Source organism: Gigantopelta aegis, chromosome 15, assembly GCF_016097555.1.
Source record: "Gigantopelta aegis isolate Gae_Host chromosome 15, Gae_host_genome, whole genome shotgun sequence".
In the NCBI taxonomy this organism is placed as follows: domain Eukaryota; kingdom Metazoa; phylum Mollusca; class Gastropoda; order Neomphalida; family Peltospiridae; genus Gigantopelta; species Gigantopelta aegis.
Window position 1 is genome coordinate 34,835,799 of NC_054713.1, and position 22,537 is coordinate 34,858,335.

At 40.7% G+C, this 22,537-nt stretch overlaps 2 protein-coding genes across 3 annotated transcripts in view; both read left to right on the forward strand.

Moving 5' to 3' along the window:
- The first annotated feature begins 3,871 nt into the window (after positions 1 to 3,871).
- On the forward strand, positions 3,872 to 5,836 carry LOC121389787. The gene has a single exon (XM_041521437.1). It carries the CDS (start codon positions 3,872 to 3,874, stop codon positions 5,834 to 5,836), a length of 1,965 nt encoding a protein of 654 aa, XP_041377371.1.
- Positions 5,837 to 18,976: 13,140 nt separating this feature from the next.
- Positions 18,977 to 22,537, forward strand: part of LOC121389633 (echinoderm microtubule-associated protein-like 2) — a 75,048-nt gene continuing 71,487 nt past the window's right edge. For both annotated transcript variants that reach the window (XM_041521271.1, XM_041521272.1), the window contains exon 1: positions 18,977 to 19,122. In XM_041521271.1, the coding sequence (XP_041377205.1) occupies positions 18,994 to 19,122 (129 nt within the window). In that variant the 5' untranslated portion in view covers positions 18,977 to 18,993. The remainder of the gene's footprint in view (positions 19,123 to 22,537) is intronic.

Here is a 22,537-nt window from a genome sequence, read left to right on the forward strand (position 1 = left end):
CAACTATGCTACTCTCATGGACGTAAGATGGGAGGGGGGGGTCGGGGGGGGGGGTGTTCATCTGAGGCTAAAATTATATTTTACAGTGGATTATAAGGCTATTCATATTGTATCCAGGGACAATGTGGACAAAATGGTCTAAGCTACACGCCGGTACTTTCACCCATAGACAGGAACGCACACATAATATGATACTGGGCTGATAAAACGTCACTGACACTTTTATTTTGGAACGGGAATATTAAATACATTTTACTAATATTAATTACACAGGTATTTTACTTTATATTATATTTAAACCCTAGTGTTTGAGCACCGCAGGACACTGGTTTATAATTAAAGTATGTGAAAACCAAGATGGTGTCAAAAGGTTATTTCTCGTTCCAGCCAGTGCACCCCGACTGGTATATCAAAGGCCGTGGTATGTACTACCCTGTCTGGGATGGTAGCATTATTTAGTACATAGTTATACACCAGTACATCGGTTTCATTTTGGCGCAAACGGTATATACAGGTTTAACAGCCATATAGCTATTAAAGAGACAGCGGGTTTCCTCTCTCAATATCTGTGTGGTCCGTAACCATATGTCTGGCGCCATATAACCGTAAATAAAATGTGTTGAGTGCGTCGTTAAATAAAACATTTCCTTCCTTTCTTCCTTTAGCCTACGGTGTACTGCGTTATTGATTACCAGTAATAATTCAGGTGAAACTGCCTACCTTGGTTCTTCCAGAAATTTGTCTTCATCCCTGTATTCAAATGAGATTTAGACCATACAATTTTATGGTAATTTGTTGAACAAAAAACTTTGGTATTTCAACTGAAAAAAAATGTACAAATATAAGAGTTGGTGTGGGTTTAGAATTCAGTGCTATGTTTTAAATGGGTTTTAGCATTATTTAGTACATATTTATTCATAGTTCATCGGTTTTCTTTTCGCATATATACACGGTATATACAGGTTTAAAGGGACATTCCTGAGTTTGCTGCATTGTAAGATGTTTCCGAAAAATAAAATATTTCTACGATTAAACTTATATATTAAATATATTTTCTTGTTTAGAATGTGTTTCTGGTCGTCTTAATATTTGTAAGAAGCCTAAACTGGATTTTGTCTTCAAATAATTTCGTATGTACGAAAAACAATATATTTTAGGAAATAAAATGAAATTTAACCTGGTACAAATATTAGAACAATCAGAAACACGTTTAATATACAGCCACTAATATTTTATGCAGAAAAATACATTTGATATGTAATTACAATCGTTAAAAAGTCTGTCGATAGCATCTTTAAACGTGCAGCAAACTCAGGAATGTCCCTTTAACTGGCAAATATTTCCATCAGTTATGTAGCTAACTGGACTATAACTGAGTGTATTTTGATCAGCAGTATAACATAGGCGAGACGCATTGTTATACAGTCACTGTACACAAGACGAGTTCATCCAAATGCAAGTATACGACGTGCTATGAATTCCAAATGCGTTGAACAATACAGGGCCGTCACTGCACGAAGAAGGAGGTGGGGGAGGGTATTGTAAGGCGGTATCTAGATTAAACTAACTCAGGATGGGGGGAAAAGTAGTAAAACAAATTCACGACAAAATAATGTAGTGTTTTCTCCAGCTAGACAAACAATGTTTCTAAAATGAAAATGGAATTTTGTTTTTCGTATTTTTATGAGGGAGGAACTTTTCCCCTACACTATTTTGTTACGGCAGTGATAAGGAATGCCATGTCCCTTCGTACATGTATTATAGAAATATTGTCACAAAAAATATATCCAAGAGCATGCACGCGCACACACACGTACACACACACACGCACACACACACATACACATACAAACCCAGACACACACAGACACATACACACACATACACACACACACACACACACTATTTTCTAATGCACTTTCTCACAGACAGGAACGTACATACCATAGCTTTTGACCAGTCGTGGTGCACTGTTGTAACGAGAAAAAACCCAGTCAGTTGAATGGATCCACCGAGGTGGTTCGATCCTTCGACGCAAGCATCTCAAGCGAGCACTCAACCGACTGAGCTAAATGACGTCCCTGAGGCATCGGGTACAAAAGGTTGTCGGCAGTACAAATCAAAAGCGAAGAAGCGGTCAGAACAATAGCAAACTGTTAAAACGGCCTTAAAGGGACACTCCTGAGTTTTCTGCAATTTTAAAGATGTTATCGACTAACAGATACTTTTTAGTGACTGTAATTAAATATCAAATATATTTTTCTGCATAAAATATTTGTGACTGTATATCAAACGTGTTTCTAATCGTTCTAATATTTGTACTGCGTTAAATTTCATATTGTTTTTTCGTACGTACAAAATTATTTGAAAACACAATCCAGTTTGCGCTTCTTACAAATATTAAGACATCCAGAAACACATTGAATATAGAGCCACTGATATTCAAAACAAGAAAATATATTTAATATGTAAGTTTCATCGTAAACATATTATATTAGTCGGAAACATCTTACAATGCAGCAAACTCAGGAATGTCCCTTTAATAATATACGGTATTATATTATAAATACCCCTACGGCTACCACTTGGACATTTTTTCCGTCTGGCATGTAATGGATCCTATTTGTAGTTCAAGACACTGCATTTTAAGCATATTCAAATAATATACCATGAACACGATACCACTAGAGCACATTGAGTTATTAATCATCGGCTATTGCATGTCAAACATTTAGTAATTCTGACATATAGTCTTAGAGAGGAAACCTATATTTTTCCATTAGTAGCAAGGGATCTTTTATATGCACCATTCCAAAGACAGGATAGTACATACCACGGTCTTTGATATAGCAGTCGTGGTGCACTGGCTGGAACGAGAAATAGTCCTATGGGCCCACTGACGGGAATCGATTGTAGATCACCCGCACATCAAGCCAGCGTTTTATATTATCACTGGACTATTTCCAGCTAGTACTCGACAGCTGACGTAATAAATTAAATTCCAGGGACCGTGGTATGTACTGTTGTGTCTGTTATATAATGCATATAAAAGATCCCTTTCTGCTAATCGAAAAGAGTAGACCATTGCTTAGTGTAGTGGCAGCGGGTTTCCTCTCTCATCTGTGAAGTCTTTATCACATGTCCGACGTCATATAACTGTCATTGAAATGTGTTGAGTGTGATGTTAAATAAAATATTCCTTTCTTCCTTCCAACTTCTTTCCTTCCTTTCGCTTGTTGGTGTTAAAATGGAGAATAATAATAATTTAAAAAATATGTAACCACAATATTGTTTAACATAAACAGTGCCATATTATTCGAAAAATGACAGCGATGTGGGGAGGGGCAGCTTTATATTTATTTGATTTTTAACTGTGGTATAGGACTTCCGATTCTTAGTGTTAAAATGAAGAATAATACATTTTCATGTAACCTCAATATTGTTTCAAATCGGTTAAAGGGACATTCCCGAGGTTGCTGCATTGTAAGATGTTTCTGACTAATAAAATATTTCTACGATTAAACCTACATATTAAATATATTTTCTTGTTTAGAATATCAGTGTCTGTATATTCAATGTATTTCTGGTCGTCTTAATATTTATAAGAAGCCCAAACTGGATTTTGTTTTCAAATAATTTCGTACGTAAGAAATAAAATGAAATTTAATCTACCGTAGTAAAAATATTAGAACGATCAGAAACACGTTTAATATACAGCCATTAATATTTTATGTAGAATTTTTTTTTTTTTATATGTAATTACAGTCGGCAAAAGTCTCTGTTAGTTGATAACATCTTTAAAATTGTAGCAAACTCAAGAATGTCCCTTTAATTTAAAAATGTTTTGTTTTAGGTCTGAGTGGAGTCTGCTATGTATGGAAACTACAACTTAGGAGCGATATCTGGCTGGGATGGATCAGGGTATGGTAATTCTTCCATTCCATTAGGCAGCACCGCACCTCAGTACTCTGTCTACAACCCGTCGACAAATCCCAATGTGTCCCAGTACGGTACCACAGTAACAGGCATGGAGACACAACAGCCGACTTACGTAACGGGGCAACCCGGAACGCAATATGCACAGACGGTACAACCTGGGACGCAATATGTGCAAGCGGGACAACCTGGCGCGCAGTATGTCCAAGCGGGAGAGCCTGGAACGCAATATGTACAGCCGGGACAGACTGGAACACAATATGTGCAAGTGGGACAGCCTGGAACGCAATATGTGCAGACGGGACAACCTGAAACACAATATCTGCAGACGGGACAACCTGAAACGCAATATGTGCAGACGGGACAACCTGAAACACAATATGTGCAGACGGGACAACCTGACACACAATATGTGCAGACGGGTCAATCTGGAACACAATATGTGCAAACGGGACTTCCAGGCACAGAGTATATACAGACGATACCACACACAAGTACTGTAGGTTCCGAAGGAGGCTACATTAATTATAATACAACATTGGCTCCCAATGCTATGGACTCAAATTATGGAACCACCATGATAACAGACCCACAGTATTCTAGTTACCAGACAGTACCTACCTCCCATCAAGATTACGACTTAGGAGGAACAACAGTGGATGTCACGAACTACGGATCCACGTATGACGTCATTCCCCAGGATACAAGGATCACTGGCAGCGGCGACCAACGGCAACCGTCTGAAGTCTCTCACTCGAAATACTACCCAGACAAAGAAAGAAGGTATTCCAGCGCACACGGGAGAAGTCAATCACCAGGAAGGAAAAACAGCAAAGGACGAAAGAATTCTTCCCAGAGGCAGAATCAGCGACTGAACGAGCTGCGACAGTCTGAGTTTAACACCGTGGTGTCTGGCAGTGATGATGATAATGATGAGAAACATCAGTCGAGGAAGAAAGGAGCCGAGGCTATGGATGCTGACAGTCCAGGGATGGGCAAACCTCCAAGAAGAAAGATCTCTAAAGGTGCTCACCAGAGACACGACGACAGCAGTCAGCCACAGTTTGTTAACGGCTACAACGAGACGTACAAGATTAGCGGAAAAACGGGAGACAACTCCGTGGAGAAGAGAAGAGTGGAGCAGCCGATGGATTACGATGATTCCACCAAGATGGACCCCGTGGAAAGCATACTTGCAGATCTGAAGCAGAAGCAGGAGAGAAAGGAATCTGCTAACAGGATAAAAAATCTACAACAAAGGGAGAGAAGCGAACATCTAGACGCACGATCGAGAGATCTGCAACAAAGGGACAGAACTGTTGCCAGGATGAAGCAGATGACCAATTACGAGGCATCAGAATCCGACATAACGGACACGGAGAGAAGTCACGTGGCAATGAGACGAGGGTCTCGATTACCGCCGCATTTAGTCTCAAAATATCAAGACTACTATAGAATAGACCAGACAGACGACGAATTTCAAGACCCAGTCACTTACCACAAAGCCAAGCGCGCTTCGCGTGCGTATGTGCTAAGCAAAGCAGAACTGATGCTAGAATCGAGAAGACAGTCTCGAATTCAGGATCTCAATTCCAGTGATGAAGAAGGACAGCGTTTAAGAAAAAATGCTTTAAATATAATATTTCGAATGGACACAAGTAGGACATCCCCAGAGTCGGAATACATGGAGAATAAAATTCGGCCACCGCGTGCACTGACGTCACCGGAAGTTGAAAAGTCTCGACCTCACAAAAACAAATCGAAATCCAAATATTTGAGACGCAGAAAGCTGCAGCCTGTCAGAAACAGGCGACTGAGGATGAATGCGTTTCAGGCAGCACGATTCCAGGTAAGAACAACAGTATTTGTGGCACCGGGGTGGGAATTTGGATGTATATGATGACTATTATTATTATTTGTTTATTTTTGGTACAGGACGTTGCTATGAAAAAAAAAAACCTAGTCATTATGCGTGCTACCTGTGGGGCAGGATATGCTCATCTTTCGCGAACACCTGATATCATCACTATTTTGACAGTGATTCATCGGTGCATGTCAACACAGCTGTACTTATTCCAATGAGCTCTGTCCTGTGCTAGTTTTTATTTAGTAAGCTGGTTTGGGAGTGGCAGTCCTCTTTGTGTCGGTCAAACGGATGTACATGTATTATCCATCAAATGATCTCCCCAAGAGTAGCTGTTCTTCTAAAGACGAAACACTAGATACAGATACATGGACTATTTTTTCGAAATGCCCATTCGACTGCATTATGCAGAGGTACGGTCTTGATTTCGGGGGCGGGGGCGGTAAAGCGTTTTCATGATCAATGGCGTAGCGTGGGCGGGGCCACCGGGGCCTTTGCCCCGGGCACAAAATTCTGGACTCGTGGGAGGGACTCGGGGAGTGCTAACGGTCCACTGGTTAGGGGGCGCAATACTTGCCTTGCACCGGGCACCTTGTCCCGGGCGCTAGCAACCGACGCTACGCCACTGTGCCTGATGCGAGGTCGGTCTAGGATCGGTCGGTCTATTTCTCGCTCCAGCCAATGCATATCGAAGGCCATGGTATGTGCTATAATGTCTGTGGGATGATGCATATAAAAGATCCCTTGCTACTAATGGAACAATGTAACGGGTTTCCTTTTTAAGACTATATGTCAAAATTACCAAATGTTTGACATCCAATAACCAATGTTTCATAAGTCAATATGCTCTAGAAGTGTCGTTAAACAAAACAATCTTTGATTATGGATAACGGTTTTGTCATTAAGATTCAAATAGGAAGCATTCGTCATAACACCTATATGATTTATACAATTAAATAGAACATACTACATGAATCATAGTTTTATACCAGATATCTTACAACGAGTTATTTCAAAAGTCATATAAAGAGCGAAAGCGTTGTAAGATAAATAGTATTTAATGGGCACAAATGCAGTATTCTCTATTTAACGAGCGAAAGCGAGTTGAATACGTTTTAAACAACGAGTTGTAAGTTAAACATTATCTAACGGACATGAATGTAGTTTTCTGTTTCTTATATATCCTCAAAAACAAGCTTTAAAATAAATTTAAATGCCTTTTCCAAATGAAACGTATTTACGGCGCGTTTCTGTGAAGATAATGTATGAGTCATAGAGCAATCAGTTACAATTTAAATTATACATCACAGAACAATCAATTTCGATCGTGCTCACTTCATTGGATAGTATGGCTGTGGCGACCAAGTCCATTCCAAGGAGCAGCCAATCGATAAAACACGTATGTTATTGCCGTGTGATATAATAAATAACTCATCATGTTATCGCCAAAGGGTATGTAACAAAATCGTTTTAAAACTGCAAAGTTGCTTTGGGAATATTTTATAGGCCTTGTATAGGATCGCAGAATTCATTGATTTTTCCACTGTTCTAGATTTTTCAATTCATCCCGCCTTTGTCTACACCACTTAGTTGATAGTTACGTGTATGACATTTTCGGCCAACCATACAGGTTGCACAGTATCAAAGAAGAGAGTTGTGTGTCAAAGTTCGAGGTGCACAGTCAAATATTTACGGAGTAAAAGCAGCTGTGGGTGTGATTGTCCCCAACCTTGACATTGCTTTTGTTTCTGGGGTAATATGTGACACTGATTATTTGTGCAAATACTATTATCCATCGACAATAAATAAATACACTTTTATTTGTTATACAGTTTGTTATGCAGTATATACCAGAGGTGGAAACTAATGCAGGGTACCCCAAAAAATGGAACTACAATTTTCAGCAAAAATGACGGTTGCTATTAAAAACATTAATTAAATATCTTAAATGGTATGCGACCACCCATTTTCTTGCAGGTAGATTAGATGTGAGTTGCCACTTCTTTTTTTTTTTGCTGTACTCCCTGGGTGTGTTGATATCAGTTTTATTAGTAAACGTTAAAATTATCGTCAATAGGAATTGATTTGGTCTATTACAACCTATAAATTTATCGATTGACATCACAGTAATCTCCCTTTAGCTGTCTGCCATTTTCGCTGGACCAAATTCATCCCCAGTGGCAATCATGTTAACATTGTCTAATAAAACTGATAAACGTAGTATATCAACCCACTTAGGCAGTAGACATAAAAAAAAAGTGTGGTACTTTACATTTCATCTACTCGCCAAAAAGATGTATTAGATTTAACAAACCCATAGAAACCGGTGGTTTGAAGGGGGTTGGGGGTGGAGGGACTCAAAGATAAAAATATACGGGATTTTCCCTACTCTCTCTCTCTCTCTCTCTCTCTCTCTCTCTCTCTCTCTCTCTCTCTCTCTCTCTCTCTCTCTCTCTCTCTCTCTCTCTCTCTCTCTCTCTCTCTCTCTCTCTCTCTCTCTCTCTCTCTCTCTCTCTCTCTCTCTCTCTCTATATATATATATATATATATATATATATATACTGATGGAAAGAAATAAGGGAAAACTTGGAATTGTAGACCAAATTTAATTCACAACTAGCATAGTAATGTCTGCATTTCATACCAAGTTGTATTGTGGGACTGAATGTCTGTAGTGTTGAATGTGCTGCCTATATCTTCCCAGTCAACTTCTGACAATATCAATTGATTTTTGATGCAGTCATTATTTCTTGTTGCTATCTCTGTGATCCTTTATTTCTTTCCATTAGTATATATAATGATAAAAATCTGGCCTGTGCCGCCACCCCCACCAGGACCCCCCCCCCCCCCCCCACCTCTGGAAACTGTACACCTTTCCACACCAGATGATTTTCCTACGAGCCTGTTTAAAGAATCACTTTTATTGCAATCGTAGTTAAAAAAAAAAAAATTATCCAGGGTTTGAAATAATGCTGTGCCGACCAGTTTTTTTTCTGGTCAACATCACCACGGGAAATATGTTTGCCTGCCGACTCGTCGAACCAGCAATTATTTTGCGTTTATGCTTTATGACGATGTTTAGTCCGACACCTTTTGATTCGGACCGGTACAAATTGTAGCAGATTGTCCGGCAGGAATTTCTGCCAATTTCGACCCAGGGGCGGATCCAGGAATTTTAGCAGGGGGGGGGGGGGGGGTCCAGTCTTGAGCCTTTGAAGGGCCCCCCCCTCGATAGGAAATTTTCATATTTGAAGATAGCTTTAGATGGATTTGAAGTATATTCCCGTTATCAAAATCCTGCTTGTTGGTCACGAGCGGGGGGGGGGAGGGGGGGGGGGGGTCCGCGTCTGCGACCCTAGTTATTATTATTATTGTTATTATTATTATTATTATTATTATTATTATTATTTATTATTATTATACCCTAGACCGCTTACAGTCTTTAGAATACAGTGCATAACATTAAAAACTGTATAGCGGGGGAGGGACGTAGCCCAGTGGTAAAGCGCTCTCTTGATGCGCGGTCGGTTTTTGATCGATCCACGTTAGTGGGCCCATTTGGCTATTTCTCGTTCCAGCCAGTGCACCCCGACTGGTATATCAAAGACCGTGATATGTGCTATCCTGTCTGTGGGATAGTGCATATAAAAGATCCCTTGCTACTGATGGAAAAACATAGCAGGTTTCCTCTCTAAGATTATATATAAAAATTACCAAATGTGGAACAAAATAAACTCTTTTTTAACAACTGTATTAATATATTAATTTATTGGTAATAAGTATACAGAACTCATATACGTTGTTTTTGCTTCCTATTTATTGCACGAGTTTATTTTGCGCAAGAATATATACCACGAGACCGCGTAATAATCGCAAAATAAACAGAGTGGCGACTGTTTTAACTGCTAACAGAATTTTCTGGTGCATGTTCAGGAATGAAAACCTAAACTTTAATTTCTTTAAAACCTAGGCTTAGACTGTCAACTGTCACGACGGACTAGGCTAACTCGACTTTTGCGTTCTAATTTTCTCAACTCCCAACTTACGACGGGTGCGCTCTGATTAACTACTAATCGGCCGTAGGAGTAGTATACGACGTGAATAGAGTTGTAAGAAGAAAGGAAATGTTTTATTTAACGACGCACTCAACACATTTTTTAATTTTTACGGTTATATGGCGTCAGACATAATATGGTTAAGCACCACACAGATATTGAGAGCGGAAACCCGCTGTCGCCACTTCATGGGCTACTCTTTTCGATTAGCAGCAAGGGATCTTTTATATGCACCATCCCACACACAGGATAATACCTTTGATATACCAGTCGTGGTGCGCTGGCTGGAACGAAAAATAGCCTAATGGGCCCACCGACGGGAATCGATCCCAGATCGACCGCGCATCAAGCGGGCACTTTACCACTGGGCTACATCCCGCCCCAGAGTTGTAAGAGTACTCAGACTAGCAACTAGGACAGTCGTAGCATTATGAGACCACCAGAGCACATTGATGGATTAATCACAGGGTCCGTAGGAATGATATTTGGAGTGGGTGCACAATCTTTAATGGTGTGGGTGTGGGTGTGGGTGGGGTGTGGGGTGTGGGTGGGGGTGTAGGTGGGGGTGTGGGTGGAGGATTGGGGTGGCGCACAAGCCATATTTTTATTTTTATTTTTTAGAATTAATGTTAATATTTAGGACAAAAACGTATATTATCGTCCTCGTCTTACGGGTCTGAATCATCGGCTACTGGATGTCAATAATTTTGGTTATTCTTTTAAATATGCATTTTCCCACACACAGGAAAGCACATACCATGGTCTTTGATATTCCAGTCGTGGAGCACTGATTGGGACATGGGAAAACCCACTCAGAGAATATGTCCACCGATGGGGGGTGGGTGGGGGGGGGGGGGGGGGGGGGGGGGGTTCGATCCTTGAACTCATACACCTACTAATCAGAATCGGGTATGTCTGTCTGTCTATCTGTGTCTGTGTCTGTGTCTGTGTGTCTGTCTCTGTCTGTCTCTCTCTGTCCCCCTGTCTCTTTCCTTCTTTCTTCTTCTCTCTCTCTCTCTCTCTCTTCCCTCTCTCTCTCTCTCTCTCTCTCTCTCTGTGTTGTGTCTTCTTTCTCTTGTCACTCATCTCTAACTCTTTTCTAACCCTGTCTCCCCTCTCTTTCTTTCTCTCTAACCTGTAACCTCCCTCTTGCACTCTCTCCCTCTCCACTCCCTCTCACACTCCCATCTCAACTTATCTATCTCTCTGTCTCCCCTATCCTTCTCCTCGCTCTTTTACCCCTCTCCTCCCCTCTCTCTTTACCCTCTCTCTCTCTCAGCTCTCTCTCTCTCTCCTCTCTCACTCTCTTCTCTCTCTCTCCCACTCTGTCTCCTCTCTCACTCGCTCTCTCTCTCGTCTCCCTCTCTCTCTCACTCTTTCCCCTCTCTCTCTCCTTTTCACCTCTTTCACTCTCTAGGCTCTCTCTCTCTCCTTCTCTTTCTCTCCTCTCTCTCTCTCCTCTCCCCAGCTACCCCTCACTCTTTCTCTCCTCACTCTCGTTACTTCTCTCTCCCTCCCTCTCTCTCTCTTTCCATCCCGTTCTCTCTCTTTTCTCGTTAGTTCTCTTCCCTCCTTTCCCTCTCTTCTCTTATTCTCTCTCTCACTCTCTCCTCTCTCCCTAGCTCCTCTCTCTTCTTCTCTCTCTCTCCTTTCTCTGCTAGATCCCCTCTCTTTTCTCTCTCTCTATCCTTGCCCTCTATGTCACTCTCTCTGTCGTCTCTCTTCAGTCTTCTCTCTCCCTCTCTCTCTCTCTTTCATCTCTCCTTCTATCTCTCTCTCTCCCTCCTCTCGTCTCTCTCTCTCTCTCTCTCTCGCAATAACACTCTATCTGACACCAAATACCCGTGCTAGCTCCTTTCAAACTATTAATTCCCAAGATCTCATTATTATCATCCATGCCAAAGAAGACCCTATGAAAGTTAAAAAATATCTTATTGCCTGATACAAAAAAAACCCACATGTTATTTAATGAAACAAATACAAACTGCAACAGAGACAGTTTAACTTCATGTAAGCAGAATCAACTAATCTCAATAATGTTTCAATATTGGATTGCATTATCGTGCCAAACAAAAACAATAACTTTTGTTAAATAATAGATTTCATTGGGAAGGCTATGTCATGGTACATTTCACAGACATATAGCACCCATCTACAGCTAGCGTTTGCGTTGGTTTTTAAACAAAGCTGCACAGAAAAACTAACGGACATGGAAGGTAATCGTTAATTGCATCGATATATGCCTGACAAATAAACAGTAAAAGAAAATTCACTTTATTGCTAAAATTAAGTGCTTTTCAGTTCAGTATAACTTAACTTGGGGGCGGGGCATAGCCCACTGGTAAAGCGCTCGACTGAAGTTTGTGATCGATTCCCCTCGGTGGGCCTATTGTACCTTTTCATTTCAACTTATTTTCGTGCTTATATCCAATTAAGGTTCAAGCACGATACCCTGGGCACACACTTCAGCTATCTGGGCTGTCTATGCACGACAATGGGTTGGTGGAGCACTCACTCAGGGTTTGGAGTCGGTATCTGGATTAAAAATCCTATGCCTCGACTGGGATCCGAACCGAGTACCTACCAGCCTGTAGACCGATGGCCTATCACGACGCCACGGAGGCCGGTATATCGGCTATTGGAAATGTCGACGAGTTGGTGATTTGACATACTCTATAGACTATAATGACCCCCCTACATTTTTCCATTAGTTTCAGTCTGGGCCACTGCGCTAAAACAAGTAACTATACCAACAACCGTTCAAGACAGTAATCTGATCCACTAAACAAGGCGCGATCCGGTGCATCCCCGTGGGTGGTGTGTGAGGGTCCCCGCTCCTCAAGACGTAACGAGACTAGTCGATTTCATAAAGTGGGAGTTCCCCCACGATAACGTCTATAACGCATGTGTTTTCTATAGGACATACGGAAAAAAAAGCGACGAGTATGTCACAAGAACGCCATTTCAACCATACAGATTTTCAGTATATGCAAACTGTAGCGCATACAAACATACAATGATTCCATTCCATCCTGATTATACAGTATTACTGATTTATTGACTCGCCCATGCAAATCCAAAATGGTTTTTAGGCACGATGGAATGAGTTGCTCATCAATTCATCTAGTGCTATAAGAACATATTTCTGGGGGGTGGACGTGTGCCCCAATGGTACAGCAATCTACAATAATCATACTACTAACGTCTGGGCTCGATGATGATTCGGGAACAAGTGACAAAAGCTTTCTGTCACAGCCAGTAAACCATAGATCCTTCAAAAATACGGGGTTAGTGATACGTGGCCTATGGTTAAATGGTTTCTCATCACATTTAAGTAGATCCCTGCTGTTAGATTTAATAAGAGTAGTCCAAGAAGTGGCGACAAGCGGGGTTTCCTCTTAATATCCTGTTGTAATGCAGATATTAAAATATCCCCATACCTCACGCAATAGCACCTCCTGTAATGACCTCCCCCTTGGTAGTGAGTCGTTGCATCATACGACCACTTGGTATGTTAATGGACTTAACATATAACAATTACGGATGATTTTATCTGGATACCCCCCTATCGGGTATATTGCCAAATCAATTCCCATTGCTGACAATTTGTACCACTTTCTATTACAAAGCGGATATAATCAGAGTATAACACAAACCCCAGGCAGGAACGAGACCAATGCAAAAGTCGGTCCTAGAACGCTGGCCAAAGAGGTTGGATCACTGGATCGAAACACCACGGCTGACGTATTGTCTTCCCCCTTCCCAACCTGTACTCATGATTGGTATTTCAAAGACCGTAGCATGTGCTGCCTTGTCTTTTGTAAAGTGCTCCACGACTGGTATAGCAAAGGCTGTGGTATGAGCTATCCTGTCTGTGGGATGATTCACATAAAAGATCCCTTGCTACTAATGAAAAAATGAAGCGGGTTTCCTCTCTATGACTGTCAAAATGACAATATGTTTTACATCGAATAGCCGATGGTTAATAAATCAATGCGCTCTAGTGGAGTCGTTAAACAAAACAAACTTTAAATTTCTGTAAGGTGCACAAAAAAAGATCATTTGTTGCTAAAGACAAAACGTAACGGGTTTCCCCCGAAGACTAGGTGTCATAAGTATCCAATGATGACTAATTAATCAATGTGCTCTACCAGGGCCGTACCCTGATCAAAATCCTAGGGGGGGAGGGGGCACTACTTTTTTTTTTATAAACAAATGAAACACTATTCAAATTAAACCCTGAGATGTGTATGCTATTTCCTAGAGTACAAAAAAGAAAAAGAAAAAAAAAGAAGATTCGTCCTCAAGAGGCACTGCCCCCCCTCCCCGCTCTCCCCCCCCCCCCCCGGAGGGTACGGCCCTGTCAAACAAAAGCAAACGGTCCCATTCCAAAGTAGCTGTAGGTCTGAAATATATCACCAGTTCCAACAAAGCTAGGCAAAGGGTCGTAGAAACAAGTTGCATTTTTGACCATTATATAAGAGGGGCGGGAGGTAGCCCAGTGGTAAAGCGCACGCTCGATACGCTGTCGGTCTGAGATCGATTGGGCTATTTCTCGTTCCAGCCAGTGCACCACGACTGGTATATCAAAGGCCGTGGTATGTGCTATCCTGTCTATGGGATGGTGCATATAAAAGATCCCTTGCTTCTAATCGAAAAGAGTAGCCCATGAAGTGGCGACAGCGGGTTTCCTCTCTCAATATCTGTGTAGTCCTTAACCATATGTCTGACGCCATATATCCGTAAATAAAACGTGCTGAGTGCGTCATTAAACAAAACAATCCTTTCTTCTTCTTTTTTATAAGAGCAAAAAAACCCACATTTAACACAGTCAAAAATTAATCTAAAACATTATATTGTTATTCATATGCTCTGAAATTGCATTTGAGAATATCCAAAAGGGGCGGGATTTAGCTCAGTCGGTTGAGTGCTCGACTGGGGTGCCTGTGTCGCAGGATCGAACAACCTCGGTGATTGTTTTTTTTTCTCTCTCCAACCAGTGCACCACAACTAGTCAAAAGCCGTGGTATGTGCTTTCCTGTCTGTGGGAAAGTGCATAAATAAAAGATCCCTTGTTGCATTAGGAAAATGTAATGGGTTTCTTCTAATTACTACGTGTCATATGTTTGACATCCAATAGCCGATGACTAATTAATCAATGTGATCTAGTGGTGTCGTTAAACAAAACAAACTTCTTCTTTTTTAAGAATATCAAAAAAAAAAAAAAAAAAAAATCTTCACCCCCATAGACAGTTTGGGACCTTTATTTAATTTTTTTGCCTTTCGATTGGCTCGTCTGTCAATCAATTTTACATCATTAAACTGTTACCCGTATCGTCACAGCTAATCGTTTATTAATGTAACGAAGCGTAACGCGAATAGATAATGGTGTCTTCTTTCAGAGTCGAGGTTACCAAGACTACCTAATGGTGTCCTAGTATTTACTGCTGTTTATTTCTTACTCCAACAGCCATCAGTCAATAATATATATAAATTAACACGAAAAGTGTTTTTACAAACTATAACTCATAATTATTTTATGTTGTTGTTTGCTTGTTTGTTTTTCTATGAGCGTTTAGCAACAGTATGTTGTCTCTCCTACTATACTGATTTCCAAAAGAAATAAAAGAAGGATAACGAAATCTAGCATAGTTTAAACCGCGGCTCTTTAATGGCTAACATGAGTATTTAGACATTTGGTCGTGACAGAGACAGACAATAGAGAGAGAGAAATGTGGAAAGATGGACAGAAAAAGCGAGATAGAGGGAGGGAGGGGCGAAGGGGGGAGAGAGAGCAGAAGAGAGTGGAAGAGAGAGAGAGAGAGAAGAGAGGGACATGTAAGATGGAAGGGAGGAGAGAAAGAAAGATTTGGATAGAATGGAGGGGATGGGGGATGGGATAGAATGGAGAAAGCAAAGAGGCGAGATAAGTAAAAGAAAGAGAGGGATGGATATGAGTTTAAGAGAGAGACAGGGGATCATGAGAGAGAGAGAGAGAGGAGCAGAGAGAGAAGACAGACGATAGAGAGAGACCAACGAGAGAGAGAGAGCTAGCTGAGGAGAGAGGACGGAGAGACGGAAGACAAGCAAATAGAAGAGAGGAGCCATACCCGGGGGGCCATAAATAGTCAGGACAGACAGACAGACAGCAAGTGAAAGAAAGAGAGGGATAGATAGGGGTGAAGGTGAGCAGAGGCGAGAAGACAGGGGGGGAGAGAGACGAAGTAAAAGAGAGAGAGAGAGAGAGGAGAGCAGGGGAGAGAGAAGAGCAGATGGGAAGAAGAGTTGAAAGGGGAGAGAGGAGAGAGAGAGAGAGACTTTCTGTCTGTTCAACGCTAACTTGTGCTAGCGTCAGACTACCAACTGACAGCAAAAAGTTGGCCAATTCGAAGGTTGCGTTGTAATTTCTCCAACTCCCGACTTAACAACTAATGGGTTATACGACGAGAATCGAGTTGTAAGAGCGCTCAGACTAGCAACTTTGTCGTGGCAGTTGGTAGTCTGAGCCTAGCATTACTTAGAGTTCTTGTTTCAAGAAGATAAGAGTGCCAGCTCTTTTGGACTTAAAGGGAATGTTCTGATTTTGCAGAGGTTTTTTCGGCGACTAAAATTACATATTACATATATTACATTTTCTTGTTTATCAATCCATTGTCTGTATATCCGGTGTGTTTGCGGTTTTGTGATAATGTCTGTAGCAGTCTTTTTTTTCCTTTTTTTTTCTTTCTTTTTTTTTAAATAAATATTTTCGAATGTACGGAATTTTTAAAAGTAAAATCTGGCCTGGGCTATTGCAAACACTGAGATAACAACAAACACCTTATTTATAGATACTGATATTCTAAACAGGAAAATATCTTTAACACGGGCGTAAGAAGGTATTATGTGGAGTAGTGAGGTATTATGTGGTGTGGTGTGGTGTGGTGTGGTGTGGCGTAGTGTGGTATTATGTGGAGTAGTATGATGTGGTGTGGCGTGGTGTGGTATGATGTGGCGTGGTGTGGTATGATGTGGTGTGGTGTGGTGTGGTGTGGCGTGGTGTGGTGTGGTATGATGTGGTGTGGTGTGGTGTGGTGTGGTGTGGTGTGGCGTGGCGTGGTGTGGTGTGGCGTAGCGTGGTATGATGTGGTGTGCGTACGGGCTCCATTGTTTGTAGGGTGGCATTCTGATTTTGCCGGAATCAAAGGAAAATGCTCGAATTATGAATAACAACATTTATTCATAGGACCTAACGAATAATGTTTACGTGGATTACAACTAATATTGTGGGTAGACTAGAATGATGGAAACACATGGTGAAAAGGTTTCAGGCCAATTCATTTTGTTCGCATATCTCCATCGTTTTTTGCCCGAAGTCAAGGATATGTTCCAGCACTTGTCCCCCCCCCCCCCCCCCCCCCCCCCGACCCCCATCTCGTACACTTATGGGTGTGAGCCAATACCGGGATACGAATTCGAACCCATTATACCTACCTTTCAGTCGACACTGGTTTTGGCACCTTTGAATAGTATTTTACATATTCTCCTTTTCCCTGTTCTGCTCCCTCCCCCTCCCCCCTCTCTTTCTTTCTTTCTCGTTCACTCTGTCTCTGTGTCTGTCTCTGTATCTATCTGTCTCTGTCTCTGTATCTCTCTCTGACCGGCCTCGGTTGCGTCGTGGTTAGGCCATCGGTCAACAGGCTGGTAGGTACTGGGTTCGGATTCCAGTCGAGGCATGGGATTTTTAATCCAGATACCGACTCCAAACCCTGAGTGAGTGCTCCGCAAGGCTAAATGGGTAGGTGTAAACCACTTGCACCGACCAGTGATCCATAACTGGTTCAACAAAGGCCATGGTTTGTGCTATCCTGCCTGTGGGAAGCGCAAATAAAAGATCCCTTGCTGTTAATCGGAAAGAGTAGCCCATGAAGTGGCGACAGCGGGTTTCCTCTCAAAAGCTGTGTGGTCCTTAACCATATGTCTGACGCCATATAACCGTAAATAAAATGTGTTGAGTGCGTCGTTAAATAAAACATTTCTTTCTTTCTTTCTGTATCTCTGTGTGTCTCTGTCTGTCTGTCTGTCTGTCTCTCTCTCTCTCTCTCTCTCTCTCTCTCTCTCTCTCTCTCTCTCTCTCTCTCTCTCTCTCTCTCTCTCTCTCTCTCTCTCTCTCTCTCTCTTGTTCTGTGTGGTGTGATTAATCATTCGTTCTATGCTGTCTTCAACAATTAGTTAGTACTATTATCTCCATTTATTTATTCATTTGAACTTATTTTCGTGCTTATATCCAATTAAACTTCAAGCACGCTGTCCTGGACACACACACACACCTCAGCCATCTGGGCTGTCTGTCCAGGACAGTGGATTAGTTGTTAGTTGGTTAGTGGTTAGTGAGAGAGAAGAGGGTGTAGTGGTCTTACACCTACCCACTGAGCCCTTAAGAACTCGCTTTAAGTTGGAGCCGGTACCGGGCTGCGAACCCTGTACCTACCAGCCTGTAGTCCGATGACTTAACCACTGCGCCACCGATGCCAGTTTATCGCCATTACCAACAAGTTCGGTTGGGTCTCTCTTCGGTTTTATACTGACAATGGCTTATAACAGACGCTCTGTTTACACTCTTTTTGTTTGAGAGTCTGCGGTACTGTTCAAAAATCATGGTTTGGAAATCATTCTAAACTTAATAACCCTCAAAGATCCCATGCTGCTAATCGATTAATGTCACGGGTTTCCTATGAAGACTACGTATCAGAACTATCACCTGTATGACATCCAAAAGCCAATAATTAATTAATCAATGTGCGGCTAGTCGTATGATTAAACAAAACAAAATTTTAACTTTTTTGAATAATTAGTATTTGGTTTCGGTTTCGGTCCTGGTGCATTCTGTGGACTCCACCCGCCCCCATAGATATGGGTACCTCTTTGACGTTGCATCGTTCCCCGTGGCGGTTTCCCGGTTACAAACTCACTCCGGAGTCGGGAGAGTTGTGTACATGTATATTCCGTTGTCACGCACACATAAATTTATAATCACCAATTCGCCGTATCTAACATCAAAGGCCTTGGTGCGTGGCGACTTTCAGCCAATAACTCTCATCTAGTCGCTTAATTATTCAAATAATTGTTACCAGTCTCCGACTCCAGCATCACACTGTGATGGATATGAGCCAACGCAAAGCGCTGGCCAAACTAGCATTTGATAAGTGGAAACTAAAGATTGAGGAGAATCGTAAAAAAGGCGGGAAGCGGCAACAGAAGCAGACGAGAGAACCCATGGAATCCAAAGTAGGTTCATTTTAATTAATGTTGAAACTTTTTTCTTGTTTTTCAAATTTTATTCTTTGTTGTGGCGACTTTAAAGGTTCGATCACGCATTTGTTGGTTTTAATATCAGCTTTGGTAGCTGTTAGTTCAGACTTAGGACAAGAGATTAATGGTTAGTTGTTGATGAAACGGAATGAATAGATGAAATAGTGAATGAATGAATGAATGAATGAATGAATGGATGAATGGATGAATGGATGACTGACTGACTGAATGAATGACTGAATGGATGGATGGATGGATGAATGAATGAATGAATGAATGAATGAATGAATGAATGAATGAATGAATGAATGAATGGATGGATGGATGTATGTTTAACGTAAACGATAACAAGGCACAATGGAATTCAGCAACTGAGTGTCACTTACAAATTTTCACCTTTTAATGAAGGAAGAAGAAGGAAATGTTTTATTTAACGACGCACTCAACACGTTTTATTTACGGTTATATGGCGTCAGACATATGGTTAAGGACCACACAGATATTGAGGGAGGAAACACGCTGTCGCCACTTCATGGGCTACTCTTTTCGATTAGCAGCAAGGGATCTTTTATATGCTTCATCCCATAGACAGGATAACACATACCACGGCCTTTGACGTACCAGTCGTGGTGCACTGGCTGGAGCGAGAATTAGCCGAACGGGACCACCGACGGGTTTGATCCCAAACCGACCGCGCATCAAGCGAGCGCTTTACCACTGTGCTACGTCTCGCCCCACCTTTTAATGGATAAAAAACAATATAAATATTGTGTGGTAAAACCTTCAAAACGAAACACCTTGAATCAGTCGAGAGGTCCCACAGAATCCAAACTAGATCAATTATCTTTGTTTTTTCTTATTAATTTTTCTTCTTGTATCCACTTAAGAGTAAAGCATTCTTTCTCTGTGCATACACATCAGCTATGTTGGCTGTCAGTTCAGTGGTTAATCGTTAGTAAAAAGAAATAGAATAAACGAATAGATGTTAATAATACTAAAGCACATTGAAAACTCGGATATTGGGTGTTAAACAAAAAGTATATGAATGAAGAAATATATATGTACAGAATGAATGAATGAATGAATGAATGAATGAATGAAAAAACTTAATAATTAGTTTGTATTAAAACCTTTTGAGCATAGCACAAACAGTCAGATGAGCCTAAGCAATCCAAAGTGGGTTCATTAAAAATATTTTCGTAAAAAATATATTTCTTCTAGTGGCCACTTAAAGCTCAAGCACGCGTTTTAAGCACACACTAGCAGTCTCCAAGACATCTGTAAATGGCTAACTGTTACTGAAAAAAAGAGAAATATTATGAATTGATGTTTAACGACACCCAAGCGAAAGCAAAAATTCATTTAAACTTCATCATTAACAAATTTATCTTTAAAAAATTGTATCAAAATGAAACGAAAGCGTAATTAGAGACGCAAATTCTTGTTAAATATTAAAGGGACAGACCCTAGTTTTTAAAAACTACGACGTATTTTTCACTTTTAAAGACGTTTTTTCTAATAGTAATTTAAATTAGAAGTACTTACATTGTATTATTTAGGATATTCATTTGCGTAAAACTTAAGTGGTCATCCAGGTTTTTGTAATTCTCCAAAATGCATTTTTTATCATTCTAAAAACGCACGTTCGACTTAAAAGTTTTGCTTATCGAGACAAGCTCGAGTTATTTGTAGACAGTGTTTACCCGTTCAAACATCACAGACATTAGCTTCTCTCTGTTATAACCGTATCCGTATGTGTTGCATGTTTGTAGATTAACTAAACTTAGTATTCATTTCCACGAGCTTAAACTAGGGTCTGCACCTTTAACTGGTTTATGAAGCAGAACAGTGGTGAATAAATAATAATAAAAAAACCCCAAACAAACAAACAACAACAACAAACAAACAAACCAAACAATAACAACCACCCTCCCCCCAACCCCCTAAAAAACCCCATCAACAACCAAAAAAACCTAACACCAAAACCGTAAAGGTAAATTGTTGTTAAAGAAAAAAATATGTCTAATCTAAGAAGTGTTATTACGCTCGTTTCGCGCTGTGACGTTTTTTACGTATTCAGTGACGTCGGTCTACAGGCTGGTAGGTACTGGGTTCGGATCCCAGTCGAGGCATGGGATTTTTAATCGAGATACCGACTCCAAACCCTGAGTGAGTGCTCCGCAAGGCTCAATGGGTAGGTGTGAACCACTTGCACCGACCAGTGATCCATAACTGGTTCAACAAAGGCCATGGTTTGTGCTATCCTGCCTGTTGGAAGCGCAAATCAAAGATCCCTTGCTGCCTGTCGTAAAAAGAGTAGCCTATGTGGCGACAGCGGGTTTCCTCTAAAAACAGTGTCAGAATGACCATATGTTTGACGTCCAATAGCCGATGATAAGATAAAAAATCAATGTGCTCTAGCGGCGTCGTTAAATAAAACAAACTTTACTTTTTATTCAGTGACAATAACACTTTTTAAGTGGTGATAACATCAAAACTCATTAGTAACTAATAACAATAATATTTCACTGATATTTTGATTTTGTTTCCCCTGCCCCCCACACACACACCAACAAGTCACACAATGATATGACTATGGGGCATTTTTGGCGTGCTTCCGACAGAAAACTGTTCAAGCACGCAAGCCGTGGGCACAACCAAGACAGGGGAGGGTGTTACACAACAATAATAATCAGATTAGATCCAATTCGTTTAACCGTGTTTGTGAAAATCACGTGATGTGTAGTATGCTTTCGAAACGTCTGCTTCAAACCTGCTAATCATATCAACATAATGATGTATGCAATCAGGACAGTAGTATCACCAGTCACGTGACAGTGTCTGTTTATCCGGTATCGTCGTTGTCACGGGCCCCAAGAGCTACACACACGTTCAATTATTAACAATGAACTTGAGTTAAATCAAAGGAATGCTATAGAATAAACTTAGCTGTTAAAGTTTGCACTTTGCAGAAAAACAACTGATATAATGTTTATTTATAATTCTAACTGTATTGCGTTGAGTTTTTAAAACTAAATTACACAGATACAAACATGGCCTTTTTCTTTCTTATTATGTTAATATTTCTGTCGTTTGTTTGTTTGTTTTGGGCTTTTTGGGTTTTTTTTTTTTTAAAGTAACAGACCCTAATTTTTTTAACACTACGGCGTATTTTTCACTATTGGAAGTTTGTTTTGTTTAACGACACCACTGGAGCACATTGATATTTGTGATAAACTGACGATGACTAATAAAAGCTATCAATAACACCAGCCGACAAACTTTGAAATTTCAAGAAAATAAACTTGAGAAAGGTAAATTTTAATATTTATCAGCAATTCAAACACTTTTCAAGATGATATCCACAAATTTCAATTATTTTTCATAGGTT